Raw genomic sequence first — 23,686 nt, forward strand, 5'->3', positions numbered from 1 at the left:
TTGTGGTGTGGGCGCCCGTGGCTGCTGGGTCTGGTGCAGGGGTGTGGCTGATGTTGTGACTGGTGGCAGCGCGCGCTCGTGATGGCTGTCGGGGCTGACGAACTGTGTATATGTATGTATATGTGTGTGTATGTATGTATGTTTATATATGTGTATGTGTACATATGTGTATGTATATGTATATATGTGTATGTGTGGGTATGTATACGTGTATGTGTGTATGTGTATGTATGTATGTATGTATATTTCTGGGGGTACGCTCTGGGCCTGCCTGTCAGACGGGGGTCGACGCCTCAGGCTACTGCATCCGAACTGCGTGTCTGGAGCTCCTGGGTCCCGCTGTCCATCCCTTCCGGGTGCCCGTCTTGGTTGGGGCCTGTTGGGCCTAGTCCCTGCGTCTATTGTGGTAGCTTGGTGCTGCAAGGTATTCCGAGGTGCTGCGAGTCGGCCAGTTGCTGGGGTAGTGACCTTGTTTGTCAGCATGTCTGTGATCTTCTTTTAATTCTTTTTTTTTTAAATTAATTAATTAATTAATTTATTTATTTATTTATTTTTTAATATATTTTATTAATATTATTTTTTAATTTTTCCCCTCCCTCAGGGGGGGGCTCGGCGGGGCGGTTGCTGGTTGTTCCATCTCCATCGTTGGGGTCCCTGCGGGTGGGGTGGGTGGTTCCCGTGGCCCTGTGCCTGGGTGGTCCTGCGGCGGCCGGTTTGGGTGGGGTGGCCGGGGGCTGGCCTCGCCGCGCTCTCCGGGGGTGGGGGGTGGGCTCGTGGGGGCCCGGTTGCCGGTGGGGCGGGGGCGGTCTTCCCGTCCGGTTGCGGGGAGTCTCTGGGTCCCTCGGGCGGGGCGTCTCGCCTTTCTGCCCGTGTGGGGTGTGGTCTCTCGCTGGCTTGGGGTCTGGCTGTCCCCTGCTTTTCTCGTGCCCTGTCCTCTGCCGGGTGCGTCTGTCTGCGGCCTGCTGCTGGCCCTTGTGGGCGGTACGGTGGGTCGGGCTCTGGGGTTCCTGTCGCTGGCCGGCTTGGCTGCGTGGGGGCGGTGGTCCCTGGTTCCCTGGGCACCACGCCTCCTGTTTGTGGGTTGGGCTCTCGGGGGTGATGGGGCCGTGCTCTGGCTCCCACGCACTCTGGGAGTCGAATGTATTGTACATGCAAATTCACATATGCTCACATACGTACATAGGTACCTACGCTCCCACATACATACACAAATACAGTACATATTTACCTACCTAATGTTCGTACATCCACACGCACATTCAATATACAAACATACACATACACATACTGTACATATACATTCACTGTACAAACACATATACACATTCTGTACATATACATTCATTGTACAAACACATATACACATTCTGTACATATACAAGTACATATGCATACTTACACTCATGCACATAATCACGTTTCATCAAACATATATTAACGTTGTTGCCCTAGGGTAAACTGGGTGTAACACATGGCACACTGACAAAGCTTAACCTATTGTGACTATAACAATCTACAAGGTTAATGTAGGTTGCTTCTCTTTCTCCCCCCCCCATTTTTCTGCATTCTTTCGTATCTCAAGTTATCATTACGTATATGTATTGTTGCATTTAAACAACTGTATTGTTGATAATAAAGGTAAATTATTGGTATTGTTCATTATCAATAGCGCTATTTCTATTGGTATTTGTATTGATCCATTTGTAGTGTAATAATGCTCATTGTCATTTCTGTATTATTTTTTATTTTTTCGCTAACTGCTTATTTGCTATTACTTTTACCATCATATTTGTACATGTCAAATTTGCTGATGTTGCTCTATTGTTGTTGTTGTTGTTGTTTGCTGTTGTTGTTTTTGTCTCTCTGTCTAATCCCCCTCTTGTCCCCACAATTTCCCCCTCTGTCTTCTTTTTTTTTCTCTTTCTATCCCCTCCTGCTCCGGCCCGGCTGCACTAAATGATAATATAAATACATTTAATAAAGTCAAATACAAATAAGGCAACAAGAGAAGTATCCTACACTTCTCTTTTGTAAAGTAAATCTGAACAGCCGACATGGGCATCTACATCAACTATATGATTTGCCTGAGAAGCTGGACAGGACATAAAAAAAAATAATAATAAAATAAAAAAAATAAAATAAAATAAAATAAAATAAATAATTAATATAATTGGATATTAAGAGTATGTGAAAGTTGGACTCCTACCTTGTTTACTTTCGTGACAACCTCCTTAAAGTTTTGTAATCAATCAGAAATATCGAGCCGCTAAAATGCACCAAACATGAATGAATGTGGAGAGAATGTTTTGCATTTTCCCCATAATGCATTGTAGTGGATTTAAATGGGTGTAATTTGGAATTACCGGTATGTGTTGTGCTTGGACATTATTTATAATATCCACAAATGTGTGTTGACTTTTTGTGTTAGTTTATCTGCATCATGAGTGGAAAAATGCTGAGCTATGTACATTTCAAATTGACGTTCATGGTCATTACCCTGATTTATTCACATTATCCACAAGGAGGCGACAAATGTGCAGCAATTACAGTGTCAGATATCTAAAATAAAGTTGGACGCCCCCCTGCTTACCTGTCGTAGAATGCGATCAAACTCTTCTGTGGAGAATAATCCCTTGTAGTAATCTGGATTTTTACGCTGAACAAGAATGGGTTTCTTCTCCCATGTTTCTCTGAGAGAAGGAACAACGCTTATACCATTTGATCTCGCCGTTCCTTAAATGTCGCTAACGCTCTCTAGCTACCTGAAGAAGGCCTTGGCGGGAACGGGGTCGATGAGCCACTGGAAAAGCTTGCTGGCGCGCTCCTTGCTGCTGTTTATTCTCGCCAGCTCGGCCAGGAACGCATCTAAGGTCTCCTCGCCCGCGTTTGCGCCCTCATGCACCTGCGTTTGGAACGCAGCATCTCCATGAGACATTCCCACAGTGGCCACCTTTTCAGTGTTGATTAGGACAGAAACTCACATCAGCGATTGTCTGTGTTGACGTTTCCCCCGCGCCTGCCGCTTGGCGCTTGACTTTCCTCCGTGTTTTCTTCTTCTTTTTCCTCGCAGGACTCGCAATGTTGACGTTGGCATCTGCAGCCCCATTCTCCTCTTTCTTCTTTGTCGTGGTCACCTTAAAAAAACACAATTGAATCAACATCCAGGTTTTAATTTGTGCAATTAATAAAAAATGAAAAATGACCTCACTGTACAGCTTTTAGTTGTTATTACTAGATTATAAGCACGACGTAGAAGAAAAACTGAGTATGTTTGCAAAAAATATTTTTTTAAAGGGGAACATTATCACCAGACCTATGTAAGCGTCAATATATACCTTGATGTTGCAGAAAAAAGACCATATATTTTTTTAACCAATTTCCGAACTCTAAATGGGTGAATTTTGGCGAATTAAACGCCTTTCTATTATTCGCTCTCGGAGCGATGACGTCGGAGCGATGACGTCACATCGGGAAGCAATCCGCCATTTTCTCAAACACCGAGTCAAATCAGCTCTGTTATTTTCCGTTTTTTCGACTGTTTTCCGTACCTTGGAGACATCATGCCTCGTCGGTGTGTTGTCGGAGGGTGTAACAACACGAACAGGGACGGATTCAAGTTGCACCAGTGGCCCAAAGATGCGAAAGTGGCGAGAAATTGGACGTTTGTTCCGCACACTTTACCGACGAAAGCTATGCTACGACAGAGATGGCAAGAATGTGTGGATATCCTGCGACACTCAAAGCAGATGCATTTCCAACGATAAAGTCAAAGAAATCTGCCGCCAGACCCCCATTGAATCTGCCGGAGTGTGTGAGCAATTCAGGGACAAAGGACCTCGGTAGCACGGCAAGCAATGGCGGCAGTTTGTTCCCGCAGACGAGCGAGCTAAACCCCCTGGATGTCTTGGCTCACACCGTCCCTTATGCCACAGAAGATGATCAAGAGAAAAATATCGACCCTAGCTTCCCTGGCCTGCTGACATCAACTCCAAAACTGGACAGATCAGCTTTCAGGAAAAGAGCGCGGACGAGGGTATGTCTACAGATTATATTAATTGATGAAAATTGGGCTGTCTGCACTCTCAAAGTGCATGTTGTTGCCAAATGTATTTCATATGCTGTAAACCTAGTTCATAGTTGTTAGTTTCCTTTAATGCCAAACAAACACATACCAATCGTTGGTTAGAAGGCGATCGCCGAATTCGTCCTCGCTTTCTCCCGTGTCGCTGGCTGTCGTGTCGTTTTCGTCGGTTTCGCTTGCATACGGTTCAAACCGATATGGCTCAATAGCTTCAGTTTTTTCTTCAATTTCGTTTTCGCTACCTGCCTCCACACTACAACCATCCGTTTCAATACATGCGTAATCTGTTGAATCGCTTAAGCCGCTGAAATCCGAGTCTGAATCCGAGCTAATGTCGCTATAGCTTGCTGTTCTATGTGCCATGTTTGTTTGTGTTGGCATCACTATGTGACGTCACAGGAAAATGGACGGGTGTTTATAACGATGGTTAAAATCAGGCACTTTGAAGCTTTTTTTAGGGATATTGCGTGATGGGTAACATTTTGAAAAAAACTTTGAAAAATAAAATAAGCCACTGGGAACTGATTTTTAATGGTTTTAACCCTTCTGAAATTGTGATAATGTTCCCCTTTAAGTACCGTATTTTCCGCACTATAAGGCACACCTAAAAACCTCCAATTTCCTCAAAAGCTGACAGTGCGTCTTATAATCCGGTGCGCCTTATATATGGACCAATATTGAGCCACAACAGGTCTCGCAACTACGGTAAATACGCCGACTTCATTTCCCCCCTTCTACGGCTGCTTACCGTAGAAGAAGAACTTCTTCTTCTACGGGGGAAAAAGAAGTTGGCGGCTGCTCACCGTAGTTGCGAGACCTAAACTTTATGTAAAGACCCCAAAATGGCTCCTATTAAGAGACACGCTTACGACGCAGAGTATAAACTCAAGGCGATCAGTCACGCAGTAGAACACGGGAATAGAGCAGCAGCGAGAGAATTTAACATTAACGAATCAATGGTGCGGAAGTGGAGGAAGCAACGTGATGACCTGCGCCAAGTAAAGAAGACTAAACAGTTTCCGAGGGAACAAAGCGAGATGGCTACAGTTGGAGGACAAACTCGAACAGTGGGTTGTTGAACAGAGAGCAGCAATATTCGCCCAACTGTTTAATTCGGACACTGAAGAAGAAGAATTTGAGGGATTCGTGCATGAGGAATAACTTCATAAAGTGAGCTTTACATGTTTATTTTGTGTGTTGTGTTGTGGGACATTAACGTTTGAGCATACCTGCCAACTTTTGAAATCAGAAAAACCTAGTAGCCAGGGTCCAGGGGCCGCAGGCCCCGGTAGGTCCAGGACAAAGTCCTGGTGGGGGGTTCAGGCTTCGCCCCCCGACGCAAAATGATTATTAGCATTCAGACAGGTTAAAATGTTGCTAAAACCATCACTTTTCTATCAGTCACAGTGACTTTTCAAAACAAAAATATTACAGCAAAAATCATATGGGTTGATTGACATGTTTATTCTGTAAGCTAACTTCAATAGTTTGAAATTATTTTGACAGTTAATGCCAGTTATCCTGTCAACCTTTCACAAGACTTCAATTTGTTAATTGAAAGTATAAACACTTTTTACAGTAAACAAATGGTAAAACAGTACTAAACAATTCCATAAAAAAAAAAATTGGTGTCATTATTAACTTTCTGTCCAAGCTTGTATAATCTACTGCCTTGTTCAATTGTATAAAATATTCTGTGCCTAAAATTCACATTTCTATCACAATTATCATACTGTAAACATGGTAAGCTAACTTCATTAAAATTAATAGTCCTGTCAATAGCATGGAATTACAATTCAAATGTAGTTTTTTTGTAAGCCTTTCAAAAGAATTCAAAATATGAAAAATTAATGAAAATTAATTTAAGCCATCAGACACTTGAAAAGTGGCACATCACATCTCTAATGTAATCATTTTAACTTTTCAACAGAAATAGCACTGCAAAAATATTAAGGACATACTTCTGTATTTTGGTAGTTATGCTGTCAACATTTAACAAGATTTCTTCAACTTGGACTTGAAAGCATAAATAGTATAAACACTTTAAACAGTATAACAGTACTAAACAATTCCAATAGATAACATTGGTGTCATTACCTTTTTGTTTGCTCAATTATTGCCTCCGTAAATAAAACTTCGGCATTTATCACATCCAAAGAATCTGTTTGGGCGACGAAAAACGTTGAAAGTTTTCCACTTGTATCGCTAGCAACGGCATTAGACTTGCGTTTTTTTGTCCCAACGTGGTCTTTTACATCGCTAATTCCTCCGTGTCCGATCGAAAAATCTTGTCTGCACAAGGTGCAATTCGCGTAGTTTTCACCCTTTTTGGAACGGATAATTATTCCCGGATAGGCTTTTGAATATTCTTCACGGAATGACTGCAGTTTTCTTTTCGGTTTAAGACTCGTATGCGATTTTTCTCCGGCTGATTCCATGATCGTTCGCTCGTTTGGAAACAATGGCAACAGGTGCCTCGTGCTTGGCAGCGGTGCTATAAATAGCCTTGCGCATGGCATTCGGAATGGCTCGATAGGAAGTTACGGGAAGCAGTGTCGATTGACATTGTTGTTACGCGATTACGTGAATAAAACTTTTTAAAAAATTGTTTTTTTTAATTAACGAAAAACCGTATTTTTTATCACTGCAACCGTAACCCGGAATAGGTTGATGAAAACCGTACTAATTACGGGAAAACCGGAGTAGTTGGCAGGTATGTTTGAGCAACGTTGAGTTATTGATATATTGTTATTGCTCTGCACTATTTCGAATGTTACTATATTGTGACTGCACTAACGTTTGATTTGCCATAACAGTATCACTGTTTTTTACCTGTTTATTGAATCAGGGAAAAGTTCCCCTCCACTGTGTGGTATACATTTTGCACTACATGTTATACCTCGCTGTTGTTAAAAGATAAACAAAACACCACGTCACTGACTTTACCTCGGGGAAAATAATAAAACAGCTGTTTATTCATTTTGGGAGTGAACAGAGTTGTCAGAACGCTGGTTTGTAATCTATTAATAAAGTTTGACTGACTTATCTGGCTGTTTTGTTGACATTCCCTTTAGCGCAGCTCCATCTAATGGATGCATAGGTGCGCCTTATAATCCGGTGCGCCTTATATATTTAGACTTAGAGACTTAGACTTCCTTTTTATTGTCATTCAAATTTGAACTTTACAGCACAGATAAGAACAAAATTTCGTTACATAAGCTCATGGTAGTGCAGGATAAAAAAGCAATAAGGTGCATATATAAATAAATATATATATATATATATAAATAATATATAAATATATATATAAAATAAATCAATATATATAAATAAATAGATTACTGTACAGATAAATATATTGCACTTTTTCACGTGTCCACGTTTATGGATGTATGTTATATTGTCTTTTTTATTCCAGCGAGTTAATCCATTTTGGGGGGAGTTGAGGGGATAATTTAATGTAATTATGATGCGTTCAAGAGTCTTACGGCCTGAGGGAAGAAGCTGTTACAGAATATATGAACAAAGTTTTGAAATATGCCATTCATTGAAGGTGCGCCTTATAGTGCGGAAAATACGGTAATTATTACATAATAACACAATATTATGTTGAATGATAGTCTAAAAGGCTTCCTTCACTCGTTATTACCACAGTACTATGCATTTATATATAACATATAAAAATCGCAAATATAATCAGAATTTTACAGAGAAAAATCGCAATTATAATTTTTTTTTAAATCTTAATTGTAACCATTATCCATCCATTCATTTCCTAACGCTTGTCCATTATTATTATTATTATTATTATTATCACTCTGCAGTAAATAACAGTAAAATGACACTGCTTACTACACTATGGATGTATTAGATTAGGATGCATTCGTAAAATAATATTAATAAAATAACAGTTTTTGTTGTCCATGCCGAGACATTATTATGCAAAGCACAACATGCTAGGCACAGTTAGCAGAGTGTAGTTAGTATATGAGCTACGAACACCAAATTACAAATAAATAATTAGATAAATGTATATTATATGTATGTATGTATGTATTTGGTTTTTACCTGCAATGAACGCTTCTTAGCTGGGGGCGGCAGTTCCTCGGCTAGTGTTTGATACAAGGCAAAAGCCGACATGTGTTTTCTCTCCATTTTTTTTTCTGTGACGTCATCAACCTCCGCCTCCGTCTTCTTTGGGAACTGTTATGTATAACTGCGCACGGCAAGACTCGCTAGCGCCCTCTCACTTAGGAAGTGAAGAACTACAGGTTTGTTCACTCACTTGAGTGGCAAATGATGTAAACAATGTGGAAATGCAAGAAAAAAATGGCAGAGTAAAAAGACAAATAACATTTTAAGCTGTTCTAATTAAATATATATGTGTATATATATATATATATATATATGTATGTGTATGTTTTTTTTTTCACTAAAAAATATGTTTTCCTATTGAACAATTGAACACACAAACAATATATATTCACAAATAAACAAACAAATGAAGGCACTTTCAAAACATTTTAATATTTTCAAATATTCAGCAGGTTGAGCAATCAACATAAAAAAAATGTCAAAAAAAAGTAAAGTAAGAAATAATATAAATAGGTTAAAAAAAAGTAAATACATAAAAATTGGGATAATCTAAAACATCTTAAATTTCTCCAATAAAAACAAAGTTTTAATTGTTGTTGTTGTTGTTTTTTCATGTTCTTATATTTTAATAATACTTAAAAACATTAATCAAATGTGGGGATTTGGGTTTCACATTAAGAAATCTAATTTAACGCACAAAAAAGTTTGCTTGCCACATAATGATATTATTGCTCTTTTCTAAAAAGGCTGTCTTTCATAAATATGCCAAATATTGAAGTGCTCTAAAACTTGCTGGTAGACGGCTGCGTTGACCCTGGATCTCAGGAAACAGAGCGGACCGACACCAGCAGATGACATGGCACCCCAAACCATCACCCAACCATGCAAATTTTGCATTTCCTTTGGAAATCGAGGTCCCAGAGTCTGGAGGAAGACAGGAGAGGCACGGGATCCACGTTGCCTGAAGTCTAGTGTAAAGTTTCCACCATCAGTGATGGTTTGGGGTGGCATGTCATCTGCTGGTGTCGGTCCACTCTGTTTCCTGAGATCCAGGGTCACCGCAGCCGTCTACCAGCAAGTTTTAGAGCACTTCATGCTTCCTGCTGCTGACCTGCTCTATGGAGATGGAGATTTCAAGTTCCAACAGGACTTGGCGCCTGCACACAGCGCAAAATCTACCCGTGCCTGGTTTACGGACCATGGTATTTCTGTTCTAAATTGGCCCGCCAACTCCCCTGACCTTAGCCCCATAGAAAATCTGTGGGGTATTGTGAAAAGGAAGATGCAGAATGCCAGACCCAAAAACGCAGAAGAGTTGAAGGCCACTATCAGAGCAACCTGGGCTCTCATAACACCTGAGCAGTGCCAGAAACTCATCGACTCCATGCCACGCCGCATTAACGCAGTAATTGAGGCAAAAGGAGCTCCAACCAAGTATTGAGTATTGTACATGCTCATATTTTTCATTTTCATACTTTTCAGTTGGCCAACATTTCTAAAAATCCCTTTTTTGTATTAGCCTTAAGTAATATTCTAATTTTGTGACACACGGAATTTTGGATTTTCATTTGTTGCCACTTCAAATCATCAACATTAAATGAAATAAACATTTGAATGCATCAGTCTGTGTGCAATGAATAAATATAATGTACAAGTTACACCTTTTGAATGCAATTACTGAAATAAATCAAGTTTTTCAAAATATTCTAATTTACTGGCTTTTACCTGTATATATATATGTAGTATACACACACACACACATATATACATACTGTATATAAACACATACATATATATATATACATTATAGATATTTGTTCACTATTTAGTGGGCAAACTGATGTACAAATTGTCGGAATGTGAGAACAAACAACAAAATGAATACATAAATAAAATGGATGGATGGATGTATAATTTGATTTATTTTTTAATTTTAAACTGAACAAAAATGTCCTCAGACGTCCTCTCCTAATTGACCAATAATGCACTTTGGGGCCCAGCGTTATTTTTCTTGACTAGAAATGTCCATCTCAGTGTTCATTCTGACAGCAGTTTTTACATTTAGTTGCAGTCAAAGTGTTTTGACAAAAATATGTATTTCAGCTTTAGTGATGTCATCTTAATCCACGTAGTTTTAGTCTGGCTTTCGTCAAATTCCTCAACATTGAGTCAATTCCGTCCACCAAAATATCAAGAATGAAAGATAACGTATCTTTGAAGTCGTCTTTGAAACCACTTTGACGAAGGTTGTTGCCGAGCATCTCAAAAACTCAATCACAACAAGACCTGGAAAACAGGTCGATGACTCAAACTCAGACCAAATGAACCAAATGAACACTGCTGGGGTCTTCCTTCCGGGACTAAAAACAGGATCAACATTGCCAAGCCGAGCACAACATGACGTAGACCAAACTCCTCCATGCTCAAATGTCCTCTTTTTCTCCTCAATTGGTGACACAATTACACTCATCTCCAGGAGCACTGTGGTGGAAGTAGACACACACACACACACACACACACACACACACACACACACACACATTTTTGTATTTCTTACCTTCTTCAGACCTCCGAAAAATGCCTTTCTAGATATATAAAGATTTGTATTTGCAACATTAATAATATATACATACCATGCAAACATAAAAAAGCTTGTTGTGAAAAATGAGTTGGAATTTCACAAGGAAAAGGTCACAATTTCACAAGAAAAAGGTAGAATTTTAGCAGTATTATAATAAAAGTCGTAATTTTACAAGAAAAAATTTAACATGTGTGCAATATTATGATAAAAGTTGGAATTTTACTCAATAACAGTCGCAATTTTACAAAAAAAGCTGAACAATTTGGCAATTTTATGAAAAGAGTCAACAAAAGTCACAATTTAATAAGAAAACTTTAACATTTTGGCAAAATTATAACAATAATCAGAATTTTACTTGGCAAAATTATGACAGACGTCATCCTTTTACTCCAAAAATGTCACTGTTTTACAAGAACAACAAAAAAAAATTGGCAATGTTGCGATAAAAGTCTGAATTTTTTAGGACAAATGTCACCGTTTTGCATTAAAAAGTAATAATTTCACCAAAAACCAAATAATTTAACGAGAAAATATTGCAATATTACAGAAGCAGAAAGAATATGAGAAATTGTTCCCAATTTTATCAGAAAAAAGTTGACACTTTGTGAGGAAAAAGACTGTTTTTAGTTTTAAAAAAAAAGTTTTTACATTTTTTGTTGGTAATTGTTTTTTAATCTTCATTATTTACTTCAAGTTATTACAGTATGTCTCTATATACATTTTTATTCATTTAAATGTTTTAAATTTGGACCAAATGGGGCGCAGTTCAATTTCTTACACGCACTTGTTATTTCATATATTGGCCAGAGGGGGGAGCACTTCAAATTTTTTACACACACTTGTTATTTCATACGTTGACCAGCGGGGGAGCACTTTTAAAACCGACACACGGTCAATTTGACAAATCCCTCCTTTTTGGGACCACCCTCATTTTGACAGATTTCACCACCAGGGGTGCAAATGAGATTTAAATTTGTTGTTTTTTGTAATGTGCTTAAGGCCGATGACAAAGGAGTCACAGACCACAGATGGCCCCTGTGCCGCACTTTAGGCAACCCAGCTGTAGAAGCTAACTGTTAATGGCCACTATAGTCTTAGTACCATAGTGTATTTGTTCATTCTTGTCTTACGTCAGCACCGGAAGTCGTAAAATCAGCTGTTCACCTGGCTGGGTTTTTCGGGGATGAATAGGGAAGTCCTTCTTTAGCTGCCGTCTTGTTTTATCATGTATTGCTGCCTTTGCACCTGTCAATGTTTATTTTTTTATGCACATTAAATCAACAAAAAATTCTGACTTTGGAGCAATGTTCACGGACTCTAGTATTTGGCTCTCTATTAGATGCAATGGTTTTCTGTATTGGGACCATGATTTATGTCCTAACTTGTTCACCGGTCCTCATATGGAAGGTACTTTTCCTTGTTGATGTCTCAAGAAGAGGAGAAATACAAGAACACACACACACACACATACCCAACACACACACACACACACACAAACGATCCAAATTGACTGTGAATCAAACTCGTCATCGCCAACATCAGTGCATAATGCCGGTTATGGTCTATGGTCTACGGTCTACGGTCTATGGTTTATGGTCTATGGTTTATTTCCAACAGACCGACACAAATTGCACAAAACATGCGATCCGAAAAGGAGTAGGAAGATGCACAGCCTAATTAATCCTACACTTGCCCAGTTATTGCTGTTCTGTTCACTTCCGGTGTTTTAAAGATGAACATATTAACAACTTCCAATATGGATAAAATATAAAGAATGTTTATATGGCAAAGTTGGTAGATGAACACTGTATATAATGGATATTATTCAGTAATAAAAATAATACATTTGCTGAATAAAAACATTGTCTAATAATGAATAGGCACAGAATATGTGATAAAAAATACTTTAAGGAAATAATAAAAGTGACATTGCAATAATTCAATGAATACCGAATATATGCTCGATAATACATTCATATACATAAATAAATATTATCATATTAATATAATATTAATTATAAAAATGACAATATCAAAAATATTGTTATCATTATTATATTCATTTATAATAATATTTATTTTTATTTTTATTATAGATCATAATAATAATAATTATTATTATCATTATAAATTAATATGAAATTATATCAGATATTGTGCTTTTTATTTAACAACAATTAATTAATTCAGGAAAAATGATATCAGACACTATTTTATTTACAGCTAAAAAGAATGATGTTCAGGAAAAATGATATCAGATGCTGTAATTTCCATGAAACAATAACGAATGCATATACATTTAATGATATCAGACACAGGGGATTAATCAAGAAATAATGAAGGAATTTAAGATGAATGATATCAGCCACTGTGTTTTATTATTAAACAATAACGAATGCACTCAGATCTAAAGATATCACACCCTGGACTTTTAACTAAGAAATAAATAATGAATTCAGGTTAAATGATATCAGACACTGTATTTTTTTTTTTTTTTTTTTAACAAATAACAACTGCATTTAGGTCACAGGTGTCAAACTCAAGGCCCGGGGGCCAGATTTGGCCTGCCACTTCATTTTATTTGGCCCTAGAAAGCCTGGAAATAATATGTATCAAAGTACTGTAACTTTTCTTACTAAATGTATTCTTTCTTTCTATTTTGGGAGAAAAAAAAAAAATTACTCCATGTAATCGCAAATGATATTAACTTAAATATTGTCTAATTATGCAAAAATATATTATCAAACAATCAAACCATTTTTTAAATAGAAATAAATACTAATAATAATTATTTCAAAGCAAGTTATCCATCACGTTGTGCAATGTAAAAGTAGCAATAGATTTCATGGTAAAATTGTGAAATTTACTGTGGTTTTTACAGCATTTTTCTCTAAATGAAAAAACAGTACTTTTCTTTACTGTAATAAACTGTGGTGCCGTTTTGGCATTTACAGTAATCTACAGTTGTTGATTTGCGGTAAAAAAAACAACAACAACTAAACAATTTGGCAACTCAGGTGCCAAAATTTTACTGTAAAATTGTATTTTTTTATTTACAGTAAAAAAAACTAATGTAAATTTTACAGTAAAATTCTGGCAACTGAGCTGCTTTTTTTTAACCATAAAAACAGCAGTACTGTTTTTCCATTTACAGTAATATACACTACATTTTGAGGTGAAATTATTGCAACTTACCATATATTTTTTAAACATTTTAGTTTTTTTTTAATTCTACTTATAAAATGCATTTAAAAAATGGTGTATTAATAGTATTCACTGTTAGACGTGGCCCTCTGGGGCCAAACATCACTGCGATGTGGCCCTCAGTGAAAACGACTTTGACACCACTCTGATTTTTATTAAACACAAATGAACACATTCAGATTCAATGATATCAAATACTAGGCTTTTAAGCAAATAATAATGAATACATTCAGGATAAATGATATCAGATACTGTAGTTTTTGTTCAGTAACAATGAATGTGTTCAGAAAAAAATGATATCAAACACTGTATTTTTATTAAGCAATAATGAATGAATCCAGTAATATAATATCAGGCAGGGTTTTTATTTTTTTTTATCAAACAATAATGAATACAATCAGATTTAATGACATCAGACCCCATACTTTGAATTAAATAATAATAAATGAATTCAGGATAAATGATGTCAGACACTAGTTTTTATTTAAAAAAAAAAAAAGAATGAATTCAGGATAAATGATATCAGACACTAGTTTTTATCAAGCAATAATAAATGAACTCAGAAAAATTATACCAGACACTGTGTTTTTTATTGAACAATAATGAATACATTCAGACTGAATGATATCAGACACTGGGCATTTAACTAAACAATAAATAATAAATTCAGGTTAAATTATATCAGCCACTGTAGTTTTTATGAAACAATATTGAATAATTTTAGGGAAAAATTATATCAGCCACTGTAGTTTTTATGAAACAATATTGAATAATTTTAGGGAAAAATTATATCAGCCACTGTAGTATTTATTTAAAAACAATTATGAATGAATTCAGGATAAATGATATCAGACACTAGTTTCTATCAAGCAATAATAAATGAATTCATAAAAATGATATCAGACACTAGTTTTTATCAAGCAATAATAAATGAATCCAGGAAAATGATATCAGACCCTGTGTTTTATTATTGAACAATAACGAATGCACTTAGATTTAAGGATATCAGACCCTGGGTGTTTAACTAAACAATAAGGAATGACTTCAGGTTAAATTCACTGTAGTTTTTATTAAACAATATTGAATCATTTTTTGGGGAACAAAAATTATATCAGACACTGTAGTTTTAATTAAAAAAATAATGAATGAATTCAGGATAAATTATATCAGACAATAGTTTCTATCAAGTAATAATAAATGAACTCAGAAAAATTATATCAGACACTGTGGTTTTTATTGAACAATAATGAATACATTTAGATTGAATGATATCAGACCCTGGGCATTTAACTAAACAATAAAGAATTAAATTCAGGTTAAATTATATCAGCCACTGTAGTTTTTATTAAACAATATTGAATCATTTTAGGGAAAAATTATATCAGACACTGTAGTTTTTATTTAAAAAAAAATTATGAAGGAATTCAGGATAAATTATATCAGACACTAGTTTCTATCAAGCAATAATACATTAATTCATAAAATGGATATCAGACACTAGTTTCTATCAAGCAATAATAAATTAATTCATAAAATGGATATCAGACACTAGTTTTTATCAAGTAATAATAAATGAATCCAGAAAAATGATATCAGACACTGTTTTATTATTGAACAATAACGAATGCACTTAGATTTAAGGATATCAGACCCTGGGTGTTTAACTAAACAATAAGGAATGACTTCAGGTTAAATGATATCAGCCACTGTAGTTTTTATTCAACAATATTCAATCATTTTTTGGGGAAAAAAATATATCAGACACTGTAGTTTTAATTTAAAAAATAATGAATGCAATCAGGATAAATGATATCAGACAATAGTTTATATCAAGCAATAATAAATTAATTCAGAAAAATTATATCAGACACTATGTTTTATTACTAACTATTAACGAATGCACTTAGATTTAAGGATATCAGACCCTGGGCTTTTAACTAGACAATAAAGAATGAATTCAGGATAAATGATATCAGCCACTGTAGTTTTTATTAAAAAACATTGAATCATTTTAGGAGAAAAAATGATATCAAGCACTGTGTTTCTTTATTAAACAACAATGAATACATTCCGATTTAATGATATAAGACCCTGGGCTTTTAAATAAACAATAATGAATGAGTTCAGGAAAAATGATATCAGACACTCATTATTTTTATTAAACAATAATGAATGAATTCAGGATAAATGATATCAAGCACTGTGGTTTTCATAAAACAATCGTAAATCAACTCAGATGGATATCAGATACTTTGCTTTTTCATTAAAAACTAATGAAGGAATTCAGGATAAATGACATGACAGGTTAATGTGTTGAAGGTCAAAAACATAAATTAAAAAATATTCCCTAGAAAAATAATCATCTCACATATTCAGCTTGTGACGTACAGTGCATAATAATAATAATAATAATAATAATAATAATAACACATTGCAATATTTGTACCCTGTGATGGAAACAATACGCCGTTTAAATGTAATACACATTCTCACCACAAGAGGCTGCTATAAAATCACACATGTATAAAGTGTACCTCTACTGTCATTAGCAAAGAGCTATTTGTTATTAATTTATTGTATAATATTTCCAAACTTTTAACAATTAATTTGTGCTTATAATAATGATAATAATAATAATATGGTTGCCACTTTTGCAACAATGGCTTTTAAAATAATAACACAATAATTCATGATTCTGATGTGCAAACAAATGAGTTGTGAGTTGAAGGGGGTTGGGTCTGGGCTTCATGTAAATGCTGGGTCCTGTGATGACAGGAATTCTGCTGCCTCAGCATTTTGTGGTCTGCATGCACAAGTTATTGTGTTGAATTGTCGTTGAAGTAGCAATCAAGAAGGCTGCCATCTGACACACGTCTGCAAAGTCCCAAACCACCATTTGGACTCTAAAAAAACACCACTGAAAGGACTCGACAGACTTCTTGTTTTTTGGTCTTTTTTTTAAATGTATTTAATAATATTTCCCTGAAAATAAAATAAATTACATCCAGTTAAGATCCTCTGTCAGATTTTAGTTATATTAATTGTTTTTGGTTTTAATACATTTATTAATTAAAATAATGAATAGGCTGGACCTGATTTTTTGGGGGGCATTTTTCTTTCATTACAAATAATTCCATTATTTAATTGTGTTTAATTACAATCATGTGTGAGATTTTAGTTTTAGGTTATTTTATTTTTGGTTGTTGATTATAGATTTTAATAAAAACACCAAATAGACTGGATTGAACATTTTTTCCATTTACAGGCGTGCTCATAAGTTTACATACCCTGGGAGAATTTATGATTTCTTGGCCATTCTTCAGAGAATATGAATGATAACACAAAAACCTTTCTTCCACTCATGCTTAATGGTTGTGTGAAGCTATTTATTGGCAAACAACTGTTTACTCCTTTTAAATCAAAATGACAAAAGAAAGTACCCAAATGACCCTGATCAAAAGTTTACATACCCTGGTGACTTTGATCTGATAACATGCACAAAAGTTGACACAAACAGGTTTGAATGGCTAATCAAGGTTCCAATCCTCACCTGTGACCTGTTTGTTTGTAATTAATGTGTGTGTATAAAAGGTCAGTGAGTTTCTGGGCTTCTTACAGACCATTGCATCTTTCTTCCATTGCTGCACAGATGTTTCTGGATTCTGAGTCATGAAGAAGGCAACAGAATTGTCAAAGGATCTGCGAGAAAAGGTAATTGAACTGCATAAAACAGGAAAGGGGTATAAAAAGATATCCAAGGAATTGAGAATGCCAATCAGCAGTGTTCAAACGCTGATTAAGAAGTGGAAAATTAGGGATTCAGGTAGACCAGCAAAGATTTCAGCCACAACAGCCAGGAAAATTGTTCGAGATGCAAAGAAAAATCCACAAATAACTTCAGCTGAAATACAGGACTCTCTGAAAAATTGTGGTGTGGCTGTTTCAAGATGCACAATAAGGAGGCACTTGAAGAAAAATGGGCAGCATGGTCGAGTCGCCAGAAGAAAGCCATTTCTGCGCAAATGTCACAAAGCTTACATTACGCCAAACAGCATAGAAACAAGCCTCAAAACTTCTGGAACAAAGTAATTTGGAGTGATGGCTTTCTTCTGGCGACTCAACCATGCAGCCCATTTTTCTTCAAGTGCCTCCTTATTGTGCATCTTGAAAGTAGTTGTTCCCTTGATTAAAAAAACAAAAAACTATAATAACGAGTCAATCGTTTCAATCAATCAATCAAAGTTTACTTATATAGCTCTAAATCACGAGTGTCTCAAAGGGCTGCACAAGCTACAACATTCTTTTGAACGACACCCTTCAAAAGATCCATAAATCCCGTCTTTAATTTACATTCCATTTTCCGACAAAATATTCAACTTTTTTTCCTGGGCAATACTTTTGTCCTGGACTAACAACTTCCAGGTTCCAGACCTGTGAGTCAGGCCTGGCTGAGGTCGACCGCACCAGAAGGATTTCACAATAAAAGAGGAGTTTACAGGAAGACGTGACACAATGGCGCTCACGCCGCACGGCTTGTTTGTCGGCTGTGTCGTGTTTACCGACAGTCGGCCCAGCAAATACGGGGGAGAAAAAAAAAGAAAAACCTGCAGACAAAGCTCTCAGTGTGTCAAGGAGCAGGGATCAAACCCACGCTCGCATGATCCAGGTTTCAAATGCACTGGTGTTTTTGTGGGCATTAATGCGCCGTGTGTTTGGTGTGTTTGCTCGTTAGCGGGCATGGAGGCCCCCCCCCCCCCCCGGCTGCTTTTTGACAGGACCCGGGCTGTTTGCAGCCGGAGGAAGTCTCCGGTTGCTGCCAGCCGCTAAAAGTAAACACATGTGCGTGCACCTCTGCTTGCCTTCAAACCCTTTATCCGGGGCAGCGGCCGCAGCCCCGTGGAAGAAAAAACAACAACAACTTGTTATGGAAGAAGTCATGCTAAATTGATGTCGCTAATTGTAACGCTTTCACAACCACCACTATAGGTTTGTGTAAATGTCATTTCCTGGCACCCTTGGGGGGGAAGAAAAAGTTGTTATAGTAAAAATATACAATAATAATCATCATAATAATGCACTTTGTCACTTCTAACTAGAGATGTGCGATATTATCGGCCGATAAATGCTTTAAAATGTAATATCGGAAATTATCGGTATCTTTTTAAAAACAATTTTTTTATTAAATCAACATAAAAAACACATGATACACTTACAATTAGTGCACCAACCCAAAAAACCTCCCTCCCCCATTCACACTCATTCACACAAAAGGGTTGTTTCTTTCTGTTATTAATATTCTGGTTCCTACATTATATGTCAATATATATCAATACAGTCTGCAAGGGATACAGTCCGTAAGCCATACTTGCCAACCTTGAGACCTCCGATTTCGGGAGGTGGGGGGCGTGGTCGGGGGGTGGAGCGGGGCGTGGTTGGGGGCGTGGTTAAGAGGGGAGGAGTATATTTACAGCTAGAATTCACCAAGTCAAGTATTTCATACATATACATATACATATATATATATATATATATATATATACATACATCCTGAAAATAAGCAAACAAAACTGTGTTTGGATAATTGATACTTCAAACTTGCATAAATAAATATTAAAGAATATAACATAACTTGGCTTCTGAGAGCTTCAAAATGTAATGAATAAAATGCTAAAGTTGTTGATAAACAAGCAATTATTTTAATAATTAAATATGGTCATTTTAAATGAATTATTATGATAATTTAAAATTAATTATTTCAAATATGTTTATTTTAATGTATAATTCTATGGCTGGATGTAACAAGGAGTCAGAAAAAATAAAAAATACAATTAATTTTGATGTTTTTAGCAAAATATAGTAAAAATGTATTTTTTATTTTTTTTAAATTAATAAATATATTTATTTTTAGGTAAGATAAACATAATAATACCATTTATCTCTAGTCTGGATGATTTAGTTCTTGTCACCCTGTTGTCCTCCCATGTGAAAAAAGGCTGTCGTCATTCAGGTCCGCATGGAGCTGGAGGGGGCGTGGCCTCCAGCTCCGGCTGAAAATCGGGAGATTTTCGGGAGAATATTTGTCCCGGGAGGTTTTCGGGAGAGGCGCTGAATTTCGGGAGTCTCCCGGAAAATTCGGGAGGGTTGGCAAGTATGCCGTAAGCACACATGATTGTGCGTGCTGCTGGTCCACTAATAGTACTAACCTTTAACAGTTAATTTTACTCATTTTCATTAATTACTAGTTTCTATGTAACTGTTTTTATATTGTTTTACTTTCTTTTTTATTCAAGAAAATGTTTTTAATTTATTTATCTTATTTTATTTTATTAATTTAAAAAAAAAGGACCTTATCTTCACCATACCTGGTTGTCCAAATTAGGCATAATAATGTGTTAATTCCACGACTGTATATATTGGTATTGGTTGATATCGGTATCGGTAATTAAGAGTTGGACAATATCGGAATATCGGCTATCGGCAAAAAGCCATTATCGGACATCCCTACTTCTAACACAAGGCTGACTGAGAAATAACAGCACGCATAATGTACATTCTGGACCAGGCCCGGACAATTATTTTGACTCGGGGGGCCACATTTAGAGAAAAAAATGTGTCTTGGGGCCGGCATATCTGTTGTTAGGAACACTAATACAAAACCTCACAATAATGTCTGATTGAATGCTAAAAACATTATGACAGACCGCCTTAAAAAAACGTAATGGAATTTTACATTTTTCTATGAAGGATAAAACACTGAATATTGACAAAATATGAATGTCACACCCTTTTTCGATCGACATATTTTACAATCAAGTGAAACGCAGCAAACAGTGAAATACGAACGCGAAGGGTACAAAATAAACCCACCTACAATCTGATACATCACTCAGCTTTAGAACTTTGTTGTGAAAATCTCCTTCCGCGTCTGTGGAAACGCTTCCCGCCCACACTGCTTGGTGCCTCGTCTGAGCTGCTGTGACGTAGATTACCATAGTAACTAATTAGATTACCATAGTAGCTAATTAGATGACCATGGTAACTAGTATATCATGCAAAAGCGCAGATTCCAACCATTGAAATGCTTTGTATAGTTCAAGACTTATGGTCATGAGAAAACATCACTGCACATCATAATGGCAGCTACACTTTCCATCTTAAAGATCTAAAAAAATTATTCGGGAATGTCCGGCGGGCCAGATTGAAAAGCTAAACGGACCGCATGTGGCCCCCGGGCCTTAATTTGCCCATGTCTGTTCTGGACTATATAAGCACTTACTTTTTTCCTTCACTTTGAACCCTGCGGCTTATAAAACCGTGCGTCTAATTTGGGGATTCCCCCCCCACCCCCGCTGATGGCCATAATTCAAACAGTTCAAAAATGAAAAATAAAGGTGTTTTATTGTTTGTGCTATGGTGCCATCTTTTGGACGAGTTCGCTAAATGCAGGTGCTGCAGTGTCCTCCCATTTAGTGCTTTGAACCGGATGCAACATTTGTAAGTTATGCAATACAACTAAAACAATTCCGACTTACTAAACCATGTGTGACGTCTGTAGGAATTTTTTCATGCGTATTTGAACGCGCACCAAACTAGCGTTGTTGGCATTAGCTAATAAGCTAACACGTTTACGAGTGTGTTAGTATTATTAACTATATATTCCTTTTGTATTGTTTGAGTTTCATAATTTACCAAAACGTCACCATGGAGTTTTTGAGTCTGTTTAGCTGATTGGAGAGCTAGTTTCCGCAGCTTGTGGGTCCATGACGGTGACTTCTGTTTTGTTTGATCAGCCATTTTACTGCCGTGTTACAGACACAGTTTGGAAACAATTAAAGTATGTAAATAAACATTTAAAAAACATTTTTGGTAAATACCTCATTTCACATCGTATATATCAGCGGCTTATAGTCTGCGGCGGCAAATATATGGATAAATATTTTTTTTCTTCTAAAATTTAGTGGGTGCAATTTATTAGTCCGGAAACTACTGTAATTGTATTCACTCCTTTACTTTTGTTTTATTGACATTTAAAAAAAAAAAAACGACAAAAAGAAGCAACATAAGTGAGTTTTTCCTTTTTAAGTTTTTGACCCGCTTTTAGCAAATGCGTCATGGCCAAATATAGAAAATTGACAATTATACCATCAATATTTTGGTTCAGTTTTTTTGATTCCATTTTATTTGTTTTTATTGTTGTTTGTTTGAGTTATTATTCATATACACGTCTGATTTAATTTCAGTGTTTAACTGTTTATTTGTTTACCTTTTATTATATCTTTTAATAAATATCCAGCGCGGCAATTTGGGTCCGTACTATATATTCATTGTACTATGAATACAAATCTTTTTTTCCCCCTCGTCCTTGTGGCGCCCCCTAGGGAATGCCGCCCATGAGGCTCAATACTAAAACCGCCACTTGTCGTGTGTTTTATTCTGATTCTAATCACGACTAAAACCAAATAAAGGCGTGTTGAACAAATGTTGAACTTGTGATTTACATAACGGAGGCGTTCCTCAAGGCACCCCTTTAAGTCCTCTACTTTTTGCCAGTTATTTTTCGTAATGTGACCTACATAACTAAGGTGTAGCTTTATTATTTCAGATGCAGTCTGCTTGACTGTTTGAAATGTGATTGGTTGACTTGATGTGATTGATTTGGACTTTCAAGATAGGTTGAAGAACACAACACACGTCTGTCGTGTGTTGTGTCCCTGCTCTGTGGTCGTTACCCTGACATTTTTGTGCGTATAAAAACCCCAAATATCTCAGCCTTTACACAGCTGCGGTTATTTTGGTGTTTACGCAGCGGCCGCAATGTGGTCGACATGTGCCGGGCTCCCCTCAGGAAACCACAGCAGACGTGAGCTTTTTCATCCCCCGAGTGGACGGACACGTTTGTAAGTAAGACAACATCCACTGAGGGCCACACACTGAATAATGAAAGCATGCAGGGGCTATATATACTGTAGATATATATCTATATATAAACATATGCATATACATATATATACACAGGTAAAAGCCAGTAAATTAGAATATTTTGAAAAACTTGATTTATTTCAGTAATTGCATTCAAAAGGTGTAACTTGTACATTATATTTATTCATTGCACACAGACTGATGCATTCAAATGTTTATTTCATTTAATTTTGATGATTTGAAGTGGCAACAAATGAAAATCCAAAATTCCGTGTGTCACAAAATTAGAATATTACTTAAGGCTAATACAAAAAAGGGATTTTTAGAAATGTTGGCCAACTGAAAAGTATGAAAATGAAAAATATGAGCATGTACAATACTCAATACTTGGTTGGAGCTCCTTTTGCCTCAATTAGTGCGTTAATGCGGCGTGGCATGGAGTCGATGAGTTTCTGGCACTGCTCAGGTGTTATGAGAGCCCAGGTTGCTCTGATAGTGGCCTTCAACTCTTCTGCGTTTTTGGGTCTGGCATTCTGCATCTTCCTTTTCACAATACCCCACAGATTTTCTATGGGGCTAAGGTCAGGGGAGTTGGCGGGCCAATTTAGAACAGAAATACCATGGTCCGTAAACCAGGCACGGGTAAATTTTGCGCTGTGTGCAGGCGCCAAGTCCTGTTGGAACTTGAAATCTCCATCTCCATAGAGCAGGTCAGCAGCAGGAAGCATGAAGTGCTCTAAAACTTGCTGGTAGACGGCTGCGTTGACCCTGGATCTCAGGAAACAAGAGTGGACCGACACCAGCAG

At 36.6% G+C, this 23,686-nt stretch overlaps 1 protein-coding gene across 3 annotated transcripts in view; it reads right to left on the minus strand.

Annotated features, from left to right (window-relative positions):
* The window catches only part of riox1 (ribosomal oxygenase 1), a 23,353-nt gene extending 15,066 nt beyond the window's left edge, over nucleotides 1–8,287 (minus strand). The window contains exons 1-4 of one of the 3 annotated variants that reach the window (XM_061987050.1): nucleotides 8,150–8,287; nucleotides 2,982–3,134; nucleotides 2,763–2,902; nucleotides 2,591–2,690 (exon numbers count right to left, since the gene is read on the minus strand). In XM_061987050.1, coding sequence (XP_061843034.1) covers nucleotides 2,591–2,690; nucleotides 2,763–2,902; nucleotides 2,982–3,134; nucleotides 8,150–8,236 — 480 coding nt within the window. In that variant the 5' untranslated portion in view covers nucleotides 8,237–8,287. The remainder of the gene's footprint in view (nucleotides 1–2,590; nucleotides 2,691–2,762; nucleotides 2,903–2,981; nucleotides 3,135–8,149) is intronic. The other 2 variants (XM_061987051.1, XM_061987052.1) reach the window with 2 other exon arrangements.
* Between the last annotated feature and the right edge of the window lie 15,399 nt (nucleotides 8,288–23,686).

Source organism: Nerophis lumbriciformis, linkage group LG26, assembly GCF_033978685.3.
Source record: "Nerophis lumbriciformis linkage group LG26, RoL_Nlum_v2.1, whole genome shotgun sequence".
Taxonomy (NCBI): domain Eukaryota; kingdom Metazoa; phylum Chordata; class Actinopteri; order Syngnathiformes; family Syngnathidae; genus Nerophis; species Nerophis lumbriciformis.